General features: G+C 37.1%; 1 protein-coding gene across 6 annotated transcripts in view; it reads left to right on the forward strand.

The window, feature by feature from the left end:
* Positions 1-13,158, forward strand: part of FGD4 (FYVE, RhoGEF and PH domain containing 4) — a 202,084-nt gene extending 188,926 nt beyond the window's left edge. For all 6 annotated transcript variants that reach the window (XM_044228923.1, XM_044228924.1, XM_044228929.1 and 3 more), the window contains 6 exons: positions 3,211-3,241; positions 3,457-3,549; positions 3,870-3,995; positions 8,469-8,609; positions 11,182-11,322; positions 12,694-13,158. In XM_044228923.1, coding sequence (XP_044084858.1) covers positions 3,211-3,241; positions 3,457-3,549; positions 3,870-3,995; positions 8,469-8,609; positions 11,182-11,322; positions 12,694-12,951 — 790 coding nt within the window. In that variant the 3' untranslated portion in view covers positions 12,952-13,158. The remainder of the gene's footprint in view (positions 1-3,210; positions 3,242-3,456; positions 3,550-3,869; positions 3,996-8,468; positions 8,610-11,181; positions 11,323-12,693) is intronic.
* Positions 13,159-21,857: the final 8,699 nt, after the last annotated feature.

Consider the following 21,857-nt stretch of genomic DNA (forward strand, 5'->3'; position numbering starts at 1 on the left):
CCTGCCACATTTGGAGGATATAGGAAGGGGGACCGTTTGGGGTTTTAGTGGCCTCTAGAAACTAGGACTTCTGGAAGGCATGCTTCTCATACAAGCTTTGTTGAGTTGGGAAGAAGGATGGGGGTTCTGGCACCCATCTGTTTAACATAACCAGGTTTGGAAAGAAAAAACTATGAGATACAATGGCTTATAGCTACCTTGTGTGTAAACCTCTGAATGATAGAGTGCTGTCAGGTTTTGAAATATCTGCCTGAGAAGACTGCCTTCCATCTCTCCTACAAAGGCTTATTATCATGGTGCGATTTGGGAACCTTCAGAAGGTCACACAGATCAGGGGGTTAAGTATCAATCCTGACTCTCTGATGGTTCTGATATCCGAGAATCTGGAGACTCAGCACTTCTGTTCCTTTTTGTTCTCTTACACCAATAGCATATGGCTGCCTAGATGAAATCATCCTGGATAGTACATAGTACACAGATAGTACATAGTACACAGTACATAGTAACTGTGTCAAAGTTTGAAGTTCAGACTTTTAAAGGAGAATAATTCATTTTAGCAGAAATCTGCCCAGGGAATCAGGGAATTGGTGAAATTACAGTGAAGGGAAATAGGGCAGGCTGGTACAGTTTGAAGAAGTAGCCCTTTGGTTTCCCACAGAAAATCTATACTGAACCTGCCATTACTTAGCTGCCAGAGGACTGGCCTAAGGACTAGAAGGTGGCATTTTAAGCATAAGTTAAAAGCGTAGAGGACTTGGCTTTGCATGGCATGCTTTTCCTACCTTATAGTGGGATTTGGGCTCCAACCACCAAACCCAAGGGAAGAATGTATTATGTATGCTGTGTTTGGAGGCTCCTGACCTGAGTCCTTGCTCAGTGCTTGGTTTACTGAGCAACTGGTTCTGGCAACAGGGAGGATGCATCAGTAGTTCTGACCATCAGAGGAGTCTTCATTGCAGAAGAACTAAGACACCACTGCTCTGAAATCCAGCATACTTCCAAATCTGCAAACCCAGGAGAGGTGTTAAAACAGCAAAAGAAAGATTATCAAGGTTTTTGGGGGGTTGGCTAAATGGAAACCTTAGCTACCTGATGAATTTTCTTAAGTACAGACAGTAATCACTTTGTAGAGTTCCAATATGCAGTAATGGATATATTTTAAATAGCATTGAAAACATAGAGTCATTTTCCCTTAAATTTCTTATTCCCCTAATCTCATTGCTCAGTTATATTTATGATTATATGGTGAATTGAAGAGCTGAATTAAGTGATTACTTTTCATCTTGTCTATGATTCTTTCAAGAATAAGGACAAACATTGAAAGTCTCCGAACATCAGAGTGTTATGGGGATTACATGAGCCCAAAATTCAGTATGTATTTGGAGATATTTAAAGATCATTCTCTTCCGAAACCACCTGTGAAAAAAGGGTTCTGCTTTTCCTGCTAAATGAGTCAGCCTGAAGACTGACCTTTTAAACTCTGCTTCCTCTTTCATATTTAAAAGAATATTAAGTATTCTGTCTTGTAGACTTTTTATGTAATTATTTTATATTGCTAAATGAATTAAAAAATAGTAGGTAAATTAGAGGAGTAAAAATTCTGCATGACTTGAGAAAGTAGAACAAAAAGGATTAAAGACTTGTCAAGTTTCTTTGCATTTCAAAAGCTAGAAGCATCTAGGAAATAACTGTGTTTCCAGAGCAGCCACTCATTTTATCCAGGCAGGGGACTGCAGTAGTGAGAAATCTCTTTTGAGGGACAAGATTGAACGCCCCTACCACCAAGGCTGTTGGTCCAAGGATTCCCCAGGTGAACAACAAGCAGACTCTTCCATTTGACGACATGGATTCCAGCAGCATTCTTGGCACATCTTGACGCTTACGAAGAAATTTGCATGAAAGGTAGATGATGTCATAGGAGCAAAACTCCGGCCAGACTCATCCTATGTGATACCTGGGAGTGAGGCATGTGACCTTCAGGCTGGAACTCCAACTTAGCCCTAGCCTACCAAACACATGCAAATAAACAGAGCCCACTTTTGGCATTCTTCAAATTCCTCCAGCATAGAGATCTAGCTCTGTCCAGAGTCTACTAAAATGGGGACTTTTCTAATATACTCTGTGACAGCAGCCAGCTGGATAAGCTACCTGCAAGGGAGATGAAATAAATAAAATTTGCCTCAATAAAAAAATAGATTTGACTATAGTCAAGGAAAATTTTTCCCAATGGAAAGTATTAAATACTGAAGTACGTCCATTAACCCGTGAAACTTCCTTCCTACAAGCATCTAAAATGTTTGCTTTGCTTTATCTGTAATAGGTTAAATACGGTATTGCCTAAAGCTTTCCAGCAAAATTGTGTATCAAAGGAAATGTTAAATCGCTCCCTGAGGCCTTACAAAGATGTATTAGATTCTAGAGGATAATTATAATATTTTCTAAGATGGTTTGTGACCAGTAGCCTTCAGAAGCCCCCTGTTTTTTCCTAAAGGTGAATTGGAAGACCGGTTATGCATCTGGTACAATGCTAAATCTGCAGTTGCTAACATACTGAGCTAGATGGTGGTGGTTAAACTTAATATTAGGGCAATTTATTAGTGGAAGCTAAATGTAACTCTCCCAGTCAAAAGTTACGTGTAGCAAAGTGGGTGGTGTAAAACTCTGTTTTAGGGGTGCCTGGGTGGCTAGGTGGTTAAGTGTCTACCTTCCTTTTCAGGTCATGATCTCCAGGTCCTGGTATAGAGCCCTAGAGCAGGCTCTCTGCTCAGCGTGGAGTCTGCTTCTCGGTCTCCACCCCGCCATGCTCGCTTGCTCTGTCTCAAATGAATAAATAAGATCTTTTCTAAAAATTAAAGATAATAAAACTCTGTTTAAGAATTTATTTGTGCAGGGATGCCTGGGTACCTCAGTTGATGAAGCACTGACTCTTGATTTCGGCTCAGTTCAAGATCTCAGGGTCGTGTGTCAAGCCCCCAGTCGGGCTCCACACCCAGCTTAAAATGATCTCTCTCCCTCTGTACCACCCACTTTCTCTTTAAAAAAAAAAAAGTATTAGTTTGATTGCCAGCAATTCTGTTTAATTTTTATTATAACTACTTCCTAGGCATCCCTGAATTTTCCAGAAAGTTGGAACAGCATTAAAGCATAGTTTTATTCATGAGGTGTAACTCATTAATGTTCTGTATTCACTTGAATTTTGTTTTGTTTTAGTTCTGAGCAAGACAAAGAAGAATGGATTAAGGTAAACCATATATCTATTTTTTATTTTTGTTTTTTGGTAACCTTCGTCTATATGCACAAACATGCACATATAAGAGTGTACACATGCTGTCATCAGAACAAGGTCATTTAATTTTTAAGATCATTCTTACATCACAGACATTTGTTTGATAAAGCATTTTCAATAATTTGCATATGATATTTTAATGTGTGCTCTGAATCTCCTTTATATTTTAGGCTCTTCAAGAGACCATTGATGCTTTCCATCAGAGGCATGAAACCTTCAGAAATGCAATTGCAAAGGATAATGACATGCAGTCAGAAGTTTCTGTAAGTTGAAATGAATTCTTTAAGTTCTTTTCTCTTTGCAGTTGCAGATCTGTCTAATCATTTGCTTATGTTGCCTTTTCTCTTTGCAATGCCAGACCTGGCTATTTAGACAGAATCTCATTCTTTCTTACATGAATACAATAGTGAGTGCCTTTGTGTGGTGCTTAAACTTCTTTATACCTTTTATTTCTTTTCCTAGGTCTTGAGTTTCAAAGCAAGATATGAGCAGTGTTGTCAAAGTGCTTTTTAATAAATAAGTAAATAAATAAATACATAGATGGAAATGACAGCTTTTTCTATTAAAACTCGATCCTATTTAGACTGCTGAGCTGGGGAAAAGAGCTCCAAGATGGATCCGAGATAACGAAGTAACAATGTGTATGAAATGCAAAGAGTCTTTCAATGCACTGACAAGAAGAAGGCATCATTGTCGAGCATGTGGACATGTAAGTGAGATTTCTTAATGATCATAAGGTTGCTGGTAACTAGATAGGTGTTATATAATCATCAAGTTTGAAAAGACAAAAAAAAGTCATTTAATTAATCAGCCACCTAATTGATAAACTTATTTTGGGGATGGCTATTTGCAAAGCACTGTGCTGGGTCCTGGAGAAAAATGGTAAGCAAAATGATACCCTTCTTCACATATCTTACATTCTAATGGAGAAAATAACAAAAGTCAAGTAAATAGACAAATAAGCATTTCAAATTACTATAAAAACAATAAAGAGGAAATGAAGAGGTTAGAATGGAGAATAATGTTAATGTAGGAGGACTTAAAACCACTTTTACTTAGAAAAATGAAGACCTTGGGCACCTGGATGGCTCAGTTAAGCATCTGACTCTTTATTTCACCTCAGGTCATGATCTCAGGGTCATAAGATCAAGCCCTGTGTCCAGCTCAGTGCCCCAGCAAGGAGCCTGCTTAAGATTCTCTCTCTTCCTCACCCTCTGCCCCTCCCCTCTCCCTGTCTCCTTATTAGAAAAATAATAATAAAGGAAAGAAAAATAAAGACCTATCTGAAGGTTGTTACTTAAGCTGATGAGGGTGAGAAGGAGCTAACCACGCCAAGGGAGGTGGGAAAGGTGTGGAGTGGCACTCTATGTCAGAAGCCCTGAGATAGGAGAAGGTTGGGTCTGCTCTTGAGGTGCCAGAGGTCATGAGGCAGGAGCCCGATGAGTAAGTGGAGCTGTGGCATAAGAAATAGTTAAGAGGTAAATAATAACCAAAGGAGTTGATGTCTTTGAGAAAACAAGAGACGGAATGTAAATAGCATAAGTGGAAGTTCAGGCTTCTGCTGGGAGAGGAGACTTCCCTCCATTATAACAAAAAAGAAAAAGGTAATGATGGGTGCAAATGTGGGTGTGTTTTTGATTTTGTGGTAGGAAATTTTCAGCATAATGATAACTATGTTGTCATTGAAGTATGAGGAAGAGTCATCGGCTGAAAGAAAAGGGGTAAGAGTGGAGGGGGGAAAGAGTCAAGAAAGAGGGCTCAGTATGAAATAGTTGTCTCTGGGCAGGGGAGTGAGCGTCCCCAAGGAACAGGTGTGGACTGCTCTGTGCCCATTAGAGGTTTATGGTTATGCATGTAAAGGGACACTCAGTCCATTTACTGGCAAGGTTGTTCTCTCACAAAATTCAATACCTCTGGCCAGAGAAGGCAGGTGACAGGTTTTCAGTGATTTGAGTTGTTTCATATAGAAAGCGTGAGGAAGAAGAGGCATGAAATGAAGCAGGAAAGAGATAACAGGTTTGAGATAGCCTTGTAAACCAAGCTGAAGGTGATATACTTTCTTCTAAAAAGTGACAAGTAAACAGAGAAGGGTAGGCGTTGTAGTGCTGTGATTTAATACATTACTAGTATGCTAAAGTGCAAAACAGTTCGTATTGATAGTTCTTTTAGATTATTCTCTTACTGCAGGTTTATTCTTCCTTTTTTTTTTCCTGAGTTTTCACTCATTGAAACAATTCCGTGATCAAATTCAGTTTGATAGCAAACAACTTTTACCCTCCTCATGGTAAGACTTTTTGATCTGTCATTGAGTTTGCTTGAAGTGATTTCAGGCATTGACTGGTAGTCTTACCTTCAGTAAACAAATAGAAGGGTATTTGAATGTGGATTACCAAAATACTATAATGTGACTTGGAAATAAATAAGGTGGTAGCTGATATGAATGTGCAGATGCAGGCATGTCTAATTCCAAATCCAACAGTAATTTCATTGTGATTTTGAGAAAACAATGAATAGTTCTTTATCATGAATTTACATGCTATGAACCCAAATGAAGTTTTACTAATATTTATATGTTCATAAAGTTTATTATAAATTGGGAAAATATGCTTCCAGAAGCAAGAAGATAATTTTTTTTTACAGATTTTAATTAAATTCCAGTTAATATACAGTGTAGTATTAGTTTCAGGTGCACAATATAGTGATTCAGCCCTTACATACAACACCCAGTGCTCATCACAGCAAGTGCCCTCCTTACTCCCCATCACTGTTAAGTGCCTTCCCTACCTCCCTCTGGTCATGATCAGTTTGTTTGCTGTAGTTAAGAATCTGTTTCTTGGTGTGGCCCTCTCTCTCTTTTTTTTTCCCTATGCTCATTTGTTTTGTTTCTTAAATTCCACATATGAGTGAAATCCTATATTTGTCTTTCTCTGACTCCTTTTGCTTAGCATAATATTCTGTAGCTCCATCTATGTCATTGCAAATGGCAAGGTTTCATTCTTTTTGATGCCTGAGTAATATTCTAGAGGGGGTGAGTGTGTGCGCGTGTGTGCACACACACCACCACATCATCTTTATCCATTCATCAGTCAGTGGACATTTGGGCTCTTTCCATAGTTTGGCTATTGTAGATAATGCTGCTATAAACATTGGATGCATATATCTGTTTAAATTAATATTTTTGTAATCTTTGAGTATAATTGCTAGGCCATAGGGTAGTTCTATTTTTAAATTTTTGAGGAACCTCCATACTGTTTCCCACAGTGGGTGCACCAGTTTGCATTCCCACCAGTAGTGCAGGAGGGTTCCTTTCTCCACATCCTCTCCAAAACCTGTTGTTTCTTGTGTTGTTTATGTTAGCCATTCTGACAGGTGCGAGGTGGTTTCTCATCATGGTTTTGATTTGTTTCCCTGATGACGAGTGATGTTGAGCATCTTTTCATGTGTCTGTTGGCCATCTGTATGTCTTTGGAAAAATGTCTATTCATGTCTTATGCCCATTTTTTAATTGGATTAGTCATTTTTTGGGTGTTGAGTTTTAGAAGTTTTATACATCTTGAATACAAATCCTTTAACAGATATGATATTTGCAAATATCTTCTCTCATTCACTTGGTTGCCTTTAGTTTTTTTTTTTTTTATTGTTTCCTTCACTGTGGAGCTTTTTATTTGGATGAAGTCCCCAGTGGTTTATTTTTATTTTTGTTTCTTTTGCCTCAGGAGACATCCACTAAAAAGTTGCTATGGTCAAGAAGATAATTTTTTTTAACTGGAAGGGTTTTTTTTTTTCTAACAGTTATCCTGTAGTAATCAGAACAAAATACTTTTCACTAAGAAATAGCAAGCATTTGCACAGTACTCATTTATTGGCATTCTGTAAATGTTCATGGGATGCCTTATGAGCAAAGTATACAAGGACAATCTCTCACAGAGCTTATAGCCTAGTGAGAATTACAAACATAAACTGTGAATAATCATACAAGTATATGGTTAAAAATGAATCAGTGTATCAAGAAGAGTAAGGAACTTCATAGCATAGTGACAAGAGATAGTGCTCTATTCTGGAAGTTGGAGGAGTCTTGAGGAAGTGAGAGTTGAGTCAACATTTGAAGGATGAACAAGAGTTAATTCACTGAAGCAGAGATGAGAGACACTTCAGGGGCTCTAAGACGCCTGTGTCACAGGGGATACAGAGAGGAAGAGGGGTAGGCCATGGGGATAAATCTGTTCTTTAAGAGCAAAAGGAAAACTGTAAAGATTTTAGAAAGAGGAGAAACCTATCAGATTAGCATGTTTAAGACAACATCTGGTGCTGTTTGGAAAATAGCCTGGAGGATTATTAAAATAGAGGCTAGAGAATGCTCCGCTAAGAATTCCAGTAAGCATGCTACAAGGACCAGTCATGAGACTATAATAGTCCAAATTATGACATTGATAACTTGGATGTGGAAGGAAGATGCAGAAAAATAGACAGATTGAAAAAATATCAAGATAGGGGCGCCTGGGTGGCTCAGTGGGTTAAAGCCTCTGCCTTCGGCTCAGGTCAATCCCAGGGTCCTGGGATCGAGCCCCACATCGGGCTCTCTGCTCCGCGGGGAGCCTGCTTCCTCCTCTCTCTCTCTCTGCCTGACTCTCTGCCTACTTGTGATCTCTGTCAAATAAATAAATAAAATCTTTAAAAAAAAAAAAAAAGAAAAAATATCAAGATAAAATCAGCAGGACTTTGTAATATGGTGACTCGATGGGACAAAGTAGAGGGAGATGTTGAAGACGATGACTCCTAGGTTTCTGACTTGGCTTGACTGGTTAGATGGCTGTGCTATTTTCTACAATAGGCAGCAGTAGATGGGAAAAGGTTAGGAGGGGAGGGATGGGTCAGGAGAGATCTGAGGGCAGGGAAGATCAAGATCATTAGTTCATTTGAGGAGATATTGATGAAACATCCAAAAGTATGAAGGGTAAAGGTCTGGACCAAGCCTTTGAAGGTCTTCTTTAGAGTGAGGCAGACAAGGATGAACAAGTAGAGCCTATCACCAACAGAATTACAATACCATGGTATATACTCCTGATGTTCATAGGGCGTTCTTAGTCTAGTATAAGTTTGTGTTAAATATTTAATTCTTTCTTTTTTATTATTACTGTGATTATTGCTCAAATCGTTGATTATTCACTCTTTTTAATTTAAGGTGGTTTGTTGGAAGTGTTCTGATTACAAAGCTCAACTTGAGTACGATGGTGGAAAATTAAACAAAGTTTGTAAAGACTGTTATCAAATAATAAGTGGATTCACAGATAGTGAAGAAAAAAAAAGAAAAGGAATTTTAGAGGTATGGAACACTTAATGTTTGATAATGTTTAAATTTTTATGCAAGGAATATAGAATTGTCTTTTAACCCTGAAGAATACAAAAGCATATTTTGTTATTTCTCTTAATATTTAACAATTTGAAGAACAAGCAAGATTCATACTTTTGTCCTATCTTGCTGAATTTGGGGATCATACTCAGTTGTGTAGAAAGAAGAGGGACAAGTGCTGTATTTTAATCACGTGCATTTGAGAGTGAAATATAATGCTTTTGTGACGATGGCTATAATCAAATATTAGAGTATTAATTGTCTCTTCCGGTGCCTAACTTATGGTATATTTTTTAATAGAAAAGCTTTTCTGTCAATTTTATCATATCAGCTTCAAAAGCCATTGTCTAAAATTATTAGAATTCATATTAAAGTATTTATTACCTGAAAATATCTACCAACTTACTGCATTAAAAGCATCATTTAATAGCCAGTGACACTAATCTGGTAACTGCATTGAAATATTATTGAAATGTCTTGCAAATGAATTTGACTCATGTTTTCAAACTAAAGTCAGAGCCTCCCAAGCCGGGGAACTATAATGCAGCTTGTATCTGAAACGAGTTTTACACTCAAAAGACATTAATGTAAGAAATAAATTATATAGTAAGGCCTTTGTGGCAGAAAGTTCAACATAGCCTGGAAGGTCTGCGAAGGATAATAGGCTCATGATCAGACTCCAATATATCTAAATTCAGAGACACACTTGGTTTATAAAGAATTTCCATGATTTATTAAGAATCAATAAGCATTTATTGAGCATCTATACAGTGTAAGCTTACAAAGGTCATTTCTGTTAACTGAAAAAGAATCCTAAACTTCAGTGTCCATTGAAGGTTAAAGTATAGGCTGACAAGCTGAAAGTATAAAACTGAATCCTTCTAGGGTATATATGTTGCTTACAGGCAGACCAAAATGGGGCTTTCTCCAGCAGGAAGGTGGAGACCCATTTCATTGGCTCCCAGGAGCACAGCCTTGAGATTTAAACACAGCAACTGATGAAACTGGCATAATACAGTGAGTCAAATAACTTGTGTTAAGGGATGAATTTCAGGCTGTATCTATGAAATAAAAAAACTCTAGGTAGTTTTCTCAAAAACCCTTTATTGGGAGGACAAGTTACCAGGTTAACCCTTTTAATCAAATAAATATATAATGTGAGGTCAAGATAATATATATATGTGCACATGCACACACGTACACACATATTTGAAACTGGCTTCATGCGAGCAGGTTTGTTATGTGCTCTAGACCAAAAGTCAACAAACTTATCCAGTAAAGAAAGGGTCAGAGAGAAACTCTTTTAGTCTCTTCAGGCCAAGAGGAAAAGCGGAATATTCCTTCTATAACAAGAAAAAAAAAAATATTTTCACAATTTTTTGAAAGAATTCAAAATTTAGTAATAACTTAATATAACTTTTTATAATATGGCAATAAGCCTGGAATTCTTTGCAAGTAGGGGAGAGTGCAGTTCGTTTAATTGGAGTCCAGAGTTAGTGTTCGCTTTCGTCAAATGGATTTTAGATGTTCATCCTTAAAAACTATTCTTAGCTCATAGGCCATACAAAAACAAGTGGTGGGCTGGTGAGCCCTGGTGTGCCAGCCACTGCTTCTTAAACTGTCTGTGAGGAAGGGCCAGTTTTATTTCCAAATCACCACAGCTCAATATTTTTGTGACAGAATTATGTTGCCTGTGTGTTGTCACAAAGCCCAGTTGCTCTAAAAGTTTCTAAGTGCTTACTCTTATTTTCTGTGTTTTATATTGAAGGGGTAGCAAAATAGTCAACCAGCACTGTTCGGTGGTGGGCCTGGAGTAGCACTACCCTAATGATTAGAGCAATTGAAAATAGAAACCAACCACTCGCTTCCCCTCATGAGCATTAAAAAAAAAACATTTAGTCCTAGATTTTTGTTTTTGTTTTTGTTTTTTTAACCAGAGATATAGGTATCAGGAGACAAAGCAGAAAACTGTAAATGGGTCTACAAAGAATGGTTGCCATTTTCAGAACTTTTAAATTATCTCAGATTCCAGGACAAAACTGGCTTTTTGCTGTTGCAGTGTCACACAGTGGAAGCTGGTATAGCATGTGGTAAAAGGGCAGGCTCGGGATCCAGACCCAAATGCCTAGCATACCGGTTCCTAAATGTGAGACCTGGGGACAGTTACTTCATCTCTGAACCTCATAGATAAGGGAAGGAGTATCTTCTTGGTGTCAGTATAAGGATTAAATGAAATAATACACATAGTGAACTAAAAAATGTGCCTGCATAGCAAGCAGTCCGTGAATGTTTAACTTTATTTAAATTTCAGGTCTGGTGCTACAAAGAGTTAAAATTCACTTAAATATTTTCCCTGGCTCATGAAAAATCTAGATGAGTATTTAAATCAACATTGCCATGAACCTTTTTGGACATTCCCAAGAGAAATTTTATATGAATGTATTGTACTTTGTGATTATTCCCTTAAGGCGAATTACTTCTCTGCCTGTTTCATTTTGTGTTCTCTCTCTATCTCTCTCTCTCTCTTTCCATTATATTTTTCTAGATTGAATCAGCAGAAGTATCTGGAAACAGTGTAGTGTGCAGCTTTCTTCAGTATATGGAGAAGTCAAAACCTTGGCAGAAAGCTTGGTGTGTGATCCCCAAACAAGACCCTCTTGTGCTGTACATGTACGGTGCCCCCCAGGTATCTAACCTGTGTCTTTCTGAAGGGGCAGAGGTCCTGGGGCACAGGCGGAGGTGAAGAGACACTGAACTCAAAATCCTTCCATTACTACTCCATAGAACAAGAGAGCTCAGACAGTTGCATTGTCTTTCATTACAGTTGAACAATAATTAGGAACTAAAATTCAAGTTTAAACTATTTTTTTAAGCTTTTTTTTTTTTTTTTTAAAGATATAGCCCATAGTTTCTTCATCCTGTGCAGCATTTGCCTTCTCCCCTCCTCTCATTCCTATCCAGTGATTTGAGAAAGGATTCGCTGGATTAGGAAGGGGCATGGGAAGCAGGAGTGAAGCAGAGGAAGAACCAAGGAGGAGAAGGAGCCTGTTTGGTGAAGGGAAATAATTATAGGTTTGGGTTTTGTTTTGTTTTGTTTTTCCCAAATGGATGGATACCTGAAGAAGAAAGGAATTTGAGAGGAAAGGGAATTTAAGTCAACCTCAGATTTTCATTATCCAGTAACAAGTTTCTAAGAACCATGTATACATGAACCTGAGCTAAACCTGCAGGAGTAACAGAGACGCAGGTTTAGCTTCTAACCAGAACAGCACCAGGCACTGTGGAAAAACACCTGCATTCACCTGGAAATAGATAAAATCTTAAATGTACCTGTTGTATTTTAGCCTATATCCATATTAAGGGCTGGTAAAAAAAAATGTTTTAGAAATAAACTTAGCACCTGGCTGGCTCAGTCAGTTAAGCGCCTGCCTTCAGCTCAGGTCGAGATCCCAAGTTCCGCATTGGTCTCCCTGCTCAGCCAGAAGCCCGCTTCACCCTCTCCCTCAGCTGCTCTCCCTGCTTGTACCCTCTCTCTCTCTCTCAAATAAATAAATAAAATCTTAAAAAAAAAAAAAGAAACTTAAAATACCAAGGTATATAGTGTCTTCTATTTCATTGTTTTTCCTATACCCTTTTCTTGTCCTTAAATAAATTGATGCATGAATGAATGGATCACCAAATAAAACAGTTCGGTAATCAAATCATCATTAGTGTTTGGTGGTTTTGTAGAGTAAGATGACTATTATTCTTTCCCCTTTTCATCTGAATGAAGAGCTAAATGGACTCCTTCACAGGGGGGTGGGGTGTAGGGTCTGTGAATCTTGGCTGATTGAGGTATCTGCTCTCATTCATTAATTCACTCAGCCAACATTTTCAGTGACCTCATGTCTGGGCAGTATGCTAAGCCTTGGATCCCAGTCTCTGTCCACAGAGAGCTCATAGCATGTGTCTTTGTGGAACAGCAATAGGGAAAGGGTTAGTGGGAGCCAGATCACAAAGGGCCATGGATAACAAGCAAATACATCTCACAGTCCTGTGTACCATGTTTTTTCCTTAGGACGTCCGAGCCCAGGCCACCATTCCACTCCTCGGTTATGTTGTGGACGATCTGCCAAAGAGTGCAGACCTGCCCCACAGTTTCAAACTGACCCAGTCCAAGTCTGTGCACAGCTTTGCTGCAGACAGTGAGGAACTGAAACAGAAGTGGCTGAAAATCATCTTTTTAGCTGTCACAGGTGAGACACCAGATGGTCCCAACAAGCATCCAGCCACCTTGGATGATCATGCTGAACCTAAGAAAAAATTAGAATGCTGAACTCCAGGACCATCCATGACATGGAGGTCTCAAGATTTACAGCCCAAGACATTCCCAGCCCTCCTTATTCATCTCTTAGCACTTTATGTTGGAAAATATAGGCTCATAAATGCATCTTTTGGGGGACTATTTTCCTGTTTTTCTGTACCCTTAGTGAAACTGATGTGCAGAGCCATTCTACCGATAAAAGTTTGAAATAATGTGAAAATGGAGCATTTTTTAATGAGCTATTCCTTGCATATGTACTTTTGTCTTGAAGAAGATGGTATCAATGGATTCTATCACTATCAGGTTAGAATAGGCCACTTGCATCTAAGGTCCTTCCATTTCTTCTCCCTCACAGGTAGGACTTGTAACAGTTTGAAAGATATACCTCCATGTTGCCAAAATAGATCCATGGTATTAAAAAAAAAAAAAAATACAGGGACAGTTTAGGCTATTCACTTATTTAATTTAGTTTATAAAGCTCAAGCTGCATAAACAATGTAAGGTCTTTTAAAACAAAAAGGACAAATTGTTGACATTCAAACTTTCAACTTATTAAGAAAAGATAGTACTTGTTTTTGTAGAAATATTCCTAAGAAGAAACTATCTCAAGTATATAGCAATTATGTGTATATAGTATTAAGTATGGATATAATTATATTATACATGCTTTTCTCTTCAGCTTTAGGTTCATATTTGTCTCTAATTTATTTTTTAAATATAAAGCATGTTTTATCTTGGATTTGAACAATTCCAGAAATGTTTTTGGTGGTTTATGTTTAACTGATTGACATCTAAGGGTATTGATATTTTTATAATAAGAAAAAGCAGTAATTTATGTGGCATGGGATATATTAGTTCCAACAGTATTTTTAAAGTACTATTTCTTTCGTTCTGTGCCTATTTAAAACAGTGCCTCTCTTTGAAGGTGCTAATAATACCTATTTAAATATATAATGAGGGTTTAATTAATGCTTCAGTCTTGAGTATTTGGCCACTGAGGTGGTCGAAGTCACAAGGTTATTTTACCTTTCACAGTCCTGCAATTGTTGCAGCAGTTAATATCAGCATGTGCAAAAATGTTCACAGAAACCTAAACTGTACAAGATACCTGACTTTATATAGAACTGGGACATATGGAAACTGCGTTTATTGTAATGTTTTTCTATTCTATAAGGCTATTAAGCATGGTTAAATGAGGACTATACATAATTAACACTTAGATAACTGTGTGGGCCTATGCCTTCATCAGATGGGAAACGAAATTCACATGTGATAACCTGTGTTTGAGGGGTAGGTAAATAGAAATTAGAGGGAGCTTATGCTCAACTCTTTAAACCACCTCAGTGAAGAAAAGGAGGGGGAAAACACAGTAATGAAAAGCAATATTTTAATGGCAGGTGTGGGAGGTACAAGATGTTTGAAGAGAGTCTGAGCATTTTTTCCCATCATTTGGGGAATTCTTTTTTTTTTTTTTTTTTCATTTGGGGAATTCTTAATAGTCAAAACATGATTTCTTATCACAAAGGCTGCTCTTCATTATATTGTGGTTGTGATTAAGATCTCACATTAAGTTGGCTATTTAAGTTAATCTTTTTCTCAGATTAGGTATTTTTTTACCCATTTACCCTGTTAAGCCCCAAACATTATCACTTTTAAATGCCTAAGTCTGCTAGAAATCCACAAGAATGACCCCACTATCTTGGCTTTTGAGAATTATGTCTTTTTTATTTTAAAGATTTTATTTATTTATTTGACAGACAGAGATCACAAGTAGGTAGAGAGGCAGGCAGAGAGAGAGAGGAGGAAGCAGGTTCCCCTCGGAGCAGAGAGCCCAACGTGGGGCTCCATCCCAGGACTCTGGGATCATGACCTGAGCGGAAGGCAGAGGCTTAACCCACTGAGCCACCGAGGTGCCCCAAGAATTATATCTTAAGTGTAGAATGGATTCACTCAGAATTTAAGACAGCCACACATTTATTCTGGCCTGTCTTTTTAAGAAATATTTGAAGTCTCTCCTTTTTCCCCCCACTCCAAAGGCGAAGGTAAACTAATTATGGCTGACAAAGTTAGATTGCCTTCCTCTATAAAAAGAATTTCAGCCATGATCATTAACATTAAACCAAATATTTGGAATCAGAAAGAGATAAAGTTGTAGCTTCTTAAGCCCTATCACATCAGGGACCCACTGAAAGAAATGTTACATTACTTCTCTTTTCTAGTTGCGAATCCTATGGGGGGAGGTGGTGTGTGTGTATGTACAAAGTATATATTCAAGGTGGCTTTTGAGATGGTTACACTATAGCTATAGGTGATATATTGGCATTCTTAATCTCCAGAAAAGAGAAGCAATAAAAACATAGCGAGATTATCAGGAGAACATGACTTTTGTAAATTGTGAATAGAGCAATGGAAACAAAAGGGCCAGTTTAGAGGATTTATGGGCCAGATTGTTTTTGAAAACTATTTTGAACAGTGAGAAGATTGTTATCCTGCAATGGGAGTAACATGGATACACTCAAGTTTTGGCTCAGTAAATATCATTGTTATTTAATTTAGATTATCAAAAGAGTACGTAAAAAGAATATTGTCATGCCCTTAACATTATCTTTAATTTTTCCAAAAAATTAGAAATAATAGTACTAGAAGAAAATTTCTGGTTATCCAGTTACCATCTTTCATGGCACACCCCGTGTTCTTTAGACAAGCACAAAGAGAAGCATTGAGGCAGGCTTACCTGTTTCTCATAAAGAGTCACTAGTGCTTTTACTTGGAGGAAGGCAAGAGAATACTCTTAGGCATTTAGTAAACATCCAGCTAAACCGAAAGATGTCAAAGTGTGATTGGTTTCAAGAACCATCATGTGTCTTGGTTTCTGAGACACCTGAGCAGCATGACAAATTGAACATAAAAAACCAATTGATTGCTTTCCAATTAAAAACAACATTCCATATAGGTTTTATTCTTTATTTTCCCTAATCTGGTGCTTTCCAAGTCATCTTCAAAGTGCCCTTTCTCCAAACTTTGATAAAAACTGCTATTCATTACAAAACATTCCAATTTTTTTAAACTTAAATTTTGCTTTTACTGAAAGTCTACCATTTGGTATATGAAGTATGAAATGTAGTGCAGACTTATCTCCAGGTTTTAAGTGGGACTCAATAATGAAAAATGCCACCAGCCACTTTTGTAATAATGGCATCTACAATGCCATCATGTATGCAAGCAATAAAATTCTTCAGGGTATGTTTTTATACTGAAATTTTAATAAGAATGCCCCTAGCCACAAGGATATAGAGAATTAACTTTTAGAAATGATACTATAACTCAAATTGCTGGATATAGGGAAGGGAAGGGGGGGCATTATTCCTTGGATTGAAATAAGTGTCAAAAGCATTTTTCCTTTTGCAAAGGGTATGGATGGTGAGAGAATTAAGCACATCTGCACTACTTCATCAAGCTACATTTCATTTTCCGTGAAGTTTAATACAGCATACAGGTTGGTGTACTTACCTTCATTGGGTGACCTACCCCAATTAAAAAAAAAAAAAATACTCCAACCTAAAAAATTACTAAACTTTTTACGAGAATTAACCTTTTAAATGTGCCCTGTCCCCATATATAAATACACATTTGGATTTTTTTAAAAGAGTACTTGTCGTAGTCATAAGTATATAAACTACAAACTTCATAGTACTGCAGGGTTGTTAAAGATTCATTGATGCCTTCTAAAAACCTTATATCAAAAATACTTTCGTGAGCTCACAATTCTGTTTTACTTTCCCTTGTCTACTTTGTGGAAACAGGGTAGGTTTTTTCTGTTTGTTTGTTTCCTTCCAAAGTTTAGATCCCATTTATGATTATATTTAAAGCCTTAAGTTCTTATTCTGAGAATATTATCTGTGATAACTCTAATAATGATCTTTCTGGACTAGATATATCCAGAGGAAAAGGCACCAACAGGAGCAAATAAACTTCTAAGGAACAAAGGTCTTATTTTTTGCAGGTATCCTTGTATAATGCAGAATAGAAGATTAATTAAAATTTCCTACATCATGTGGTGTTCGTGTTAGCGGGTCTAAGATTAAGCACATGGTATTTATAAGCTAAAATTAATTCAAAAGGCAAGAATGTCTTAATGTTTTCATTCTTCAATTTTGTATTCTTTAAGAATGTATTAATATAAAAACTGTGGCTAACCAGTTCTTATTCTCTAGAACTGTATTGACACCAGTAGTGGATCGTGTTACTTCTTCATTCTCATCCAATTTTAGTAGAATCAAATTGCTTTTTATTTTCGTATTACTATCTACTATAGATTCTTCAGATGTAGAAAATGAGTAGGATATATAAAGACCACTAGATATACTTTTAAAACTCTTTCTGTGAATTTATGCATATATGTATATATGTAAAAACATTGTTGATTTTCCAATTGTTTTTCCATAGGAGTGAAATTTTTATAGAGACTGTTCTTTTTAACTTAAATATTTTAACATAAATTATTTACATGGGTTTTTAGTACAATTCATTCTTGTGTGTGCCCTGTAATCATGTTTCCAGAAGAAGATTACTTTCTTTATTGATACGGTAAAAAGGAGTAAAAAATTAGGAACTGAAATAAACAAGAGTGAACAGAGAAGTGGACAGAAAGAGACTTCTGATCACCAGATCAGAGCAGTATATGTTAGGACAAAAGAAAAAATACCTAGACTGCAGAAAGGATATGAACTATAAAAAAGAAGTCTTTGTAGTTGAGCACTGATGGGATTTGTTGCACCAAGGCCTTTCTCCATTAATTACTTTTTCCTTCAGACTTAAAATTCTTTCATCCTATGGGCCATTTTCTGCACTGTATACTGAGGTAATAAAATTCCTTTAAAGTCAATCATGGTTTTTCCACTTTTTGACCGAGCATTTGGCAGAATGCAGTATTTTTTCTGTTTTGAGATGAACTAGCACATGGCTCCTACAAGATAGTTTTTAAGTCATTGGGGTCACTAGAAGTCACATGATGGTATACTTCTTCCTAAAATTTGTTATGGTAGATTTAGTGAGAAATTAAATCAAGAAATTTCATTGTAGCATATTTTAATAAGTGAATACCAAATACATAGAGTGAGATATATATACACATATATATATCAGTTTGGAAAGAAACATAATAGTCTTGGGGACCATTATGAAAACGGAATTGCATTATATATTACATATTATGTGGATGTTGGAATGTATCACTAGGGGGAGGGGTCTCCATTCATTAGCAATCATGTCTGTATATAAAACTTTTTTTTAACCAAACTAGCATTTTATTTTGTGATTGACAATTGACTGATATTTTTGAATGAGTGTTATCTGGGTTTTGGAATTGTGATCAGTTTGAAAAGGTATGTTAACCAGAATTTTAGAGTTAACTCCAATGTGAAAAAGTGTACACAAAAAGTAATTCTTTTCTAGCTATATGAATGTAAAATACTTGCATATAGTGTATATATTGTGTAATATATGTATATTTGGTCATAAAGGCTAGAGTTGGAAACATTGTAAAATTAAGCACTTTAATTCCTATTAAATATTAAACATTTGTATCTTGTAAATAAATACATCCTTACATGAATTATAAAGACTTAAATGTCATTTCACTTAGGACTATAGATGTTCACAATGATCTCGGTTGTCAGAAATTTTGGTTATCTCACAGAACAGTTACTCCAATACAGTGCCAATGCTCCTTCCCACTTCCAAACCCCACCAAAACCTGTGGAAATCTTTCAAGAATAACGCAGTGACAGAAGCCAGGGCTCCTCAGTTATAGAACTGGGGACTCCTCCCTGTGATAACTCCAGGATAAGGTCTACAGGAGCCACAAAAGCAGTTCTACTGTTCTCTGAGAAATGACTGACTGCTTTACTACATTGTTTATGGTGTTTGCCTGCACTGCTGAGTCTTAGCTGGTGAAACAGACATAAAAATGGAAGTCAGAAGAAATGCATTTGAGTCTTAGTCCTGCTGTTACTACTATTATGTGATCTTAGACAATTTACCCGAGTCCCAATAATAAACTCTTATAGTCATTCCAAGAAATATGAAAAATGCACTTGGTGACTACAAAACACTATATACATAAGTATTTTATGGAATACTTCACTGGGTTTCATACAGTTACTTTACTGGCTTTTTTTTTTTTTAAAGATTTTATTTATTTATTTGTCAGAGAGAGAGGGAGAGAGAGCGAGCACAGGCAGACAGAGAGGCAGGCAGAGAGGCAGGCAGAGGCAGAGGGAGAAGCAGGCTCCCTGCCGAGCAAGGAGCCCGATGTGGGACTCGATCCCAGGACGCTGGGATCATGATCCGAGCCGAAGGCAGCCGCTTAACCAACTGAGCCACCCAAACGTAAAAGTTATCCCAAAAAGGAATGTGTGAACAGTTTGATTTAAGAGAGAAAATATTTCCGGAGATAATCCTTTTTAGAAATTAATATCCTTGTTGAGGTCTCAGTGAATTAATTTATCACTTGGTTCTTTAAAGCAATTAGCAGGGTGCATGGGTGGCTCAGTTAAGTGTCTGCCTTTGGCTCAGGTCTCCTGGGATTGAGTCCCACATGGGGCTCCCTGCTCAGCGGGGAGTCTGCTTCTCCCTCTGCGTCTCTCCCTTCCTCCTCCCTCTCTCATGAATAAATAAAATATTAACTTAAAAAAAAAAAACAATTGGCATCAGCTGAAGAATTTCTTGAAAGTTGTCCTTGGCTTAGCAATATGACGTGTTTGAGTGCACCTTATACCAGAGTAGAAATATGGCAAAGAGACCCAGTATGGCCTAATTCAGAACTTCTCAGACTAATGTACGTGGGAATCATGGGGGGATTTTGTTAAAATGCAGATTCTGTTTTAGCATGTCTGTGATGATCAAGTTCTAACAGGGTCTCAGGTAATGTTGAAATTCTTCAAACCTTCCTTGGAGTAGCAGCTTATACTGAGAAGGACTTTGTCATAGACAAGTGACTAGAGGTCCCTGACTCTATCACTTTTTGTGACTTTAGACATAAACTCTTCCTTGAAATGTTTTGGGACTTGGATAATATTTTAGTATATTGCCTGGTCTATATGAGGCATTCAGCACATTTTACTTTTAATTGAACTATAGTTGATAATATTACTTCAGTTTTACAATATAATAATTCAACAATGATATATACCAGGATAAGTGTAGTTACCATCTATCACCATACAAAGTTATTATAATATTATTGACTATATTCTCTACACTGTACTTTTCGTTCCTGTGACTTATTTTTATAACTGGAACTTTGTTATTTCTTAATCCCCTTCACATACTGCTCGCATCCCTCCTCCCCTCTGGCAACCACTGGTTCTCTGAGATTTTTGTTCGTTTTTTAGATTTCCCATATAAGTGAAATCATATAGCGTTTGTGTTTCTCCACATAATACCCTGTAGGTCTATACATGTTGCAAATGACAAGATTTATTAAAGATTTATTATTAGGGACGCCTGGGTGGCTCAGTTGGTTAAGTGGCTGACTTCAGCTCAGGTCATGATCCCACTGTCCTGGGATTGAGTCCTACATTGGGCTCCTTGCTTCGCGGGGAGCCTGCTTCTCCCTCTGCCTCTGCCTGCCTCTCTGCCTGCCTGTGCTCTCTCTCTCTCACTCTAACAAATAAATAAATGAGATCTTTAAAAAAAAAAAAAGTTATTAGAGAGAATGCATGGGGAAAGGGTGAGGGAGTGAGAATCTCAAGTTGACCTCACTGAGTGCACAGCCCAATGTGGGGCTCCACCTCACGACACTGAGATATGACCTGAGGTGAAATCAAAAGTCAGACACTTAACTGACTGAGCCACACAGGCACCCCAAGGATCTTTTTTATGGCAGAACATTCCATTGTATTCATATATACCACATCTTTATCGATGAATACTTAGGTTGCTCCCATATCTTGTCCATTATAAATAATGCTGCAATAAACAAACCAAAAAAAAACCACATCTTTTTAGATTACTGTTTTATTTTTCTTTGGGTAAATACCCAAAATAAAATTAATGGGTGTTATGATATTTCTGTTTTTAACTTTTTGAAGAAACTCTGTGCTGTTTTCTTAAGCAGCTTCGTCAATTTGCATTTCCATCAACAGTCATGAGGATTCCCCTTTCTCCATCCTTGCCAAGACTTGGTATTTCTTGTCTTTTTGATAGTCATTCTGACTGTGTAAAGTGATACCTCATTGTGGATTTGATTTGCATTTCCCTGATGATTAGTGATGTTGAGCACCTTTCCATGTGTCTGTCATGCATCTATAGATCTTTAGAAAAATACCTTTTCAGGTCCTCTGCCCATTTTATAATCAGATTATTTGGCATTTGTGTGTGTGTGTGTTTTCTTTACGTATTTTGGGTATTAACCCCTTATTTAATATATACTTTGCAAATACCTTCTCCCAACTAGTAAGTCACCTTTGTTTCCTTGATGGCTTTTTTCACTGTGCAAAAATTTATTAGTTTGATGTAGTGCCAGTTATTTATATTTGCTTTTGTTCCCCTTGCCTGAAAAGACATATCTAGAGAAATATTGCTAAGGCTAATGTCTTTGAGTTTACACCTATGTTTTCTTTTAAGAGTTTTGTGGTTTCAGGTCTCAGGTAGGAGTCTCTAATCCATTTTGAATTTGTTTTTGTGTGTGGTATAAGTGGCCAAGTTTAATTGTTTTGTATGTGGCCATCCAGTTTATTGAAGAGATTGTCTTTCCCCATTTTGGGTCCTGTTTTAAATTTATTTACAATATATACATGGGCTTCTTTCTGGGTTCTCTATTCTGTTTCATTGATTTATGTGTTTGTTTTTATGCCACTGCTGTACTGTTTAATTTACTAGAGCTTTGTAGTATAGTTTGAAGTCTAGAATTGTAA

The sequence above is a fragment of the Neovison vison genome, chromosome 12, assembly GCF_020171115.1.
Source record: "Neovison vison isolate M4711 chromosome 12, ASM_NN_V1, whole genome shotgun sequence".
Lineage (NCBI taxonomy): Eukaryota > Metazoa > Chordata > Mammalia > Carnivora > Mustelidae > Neogale > Neogale vison.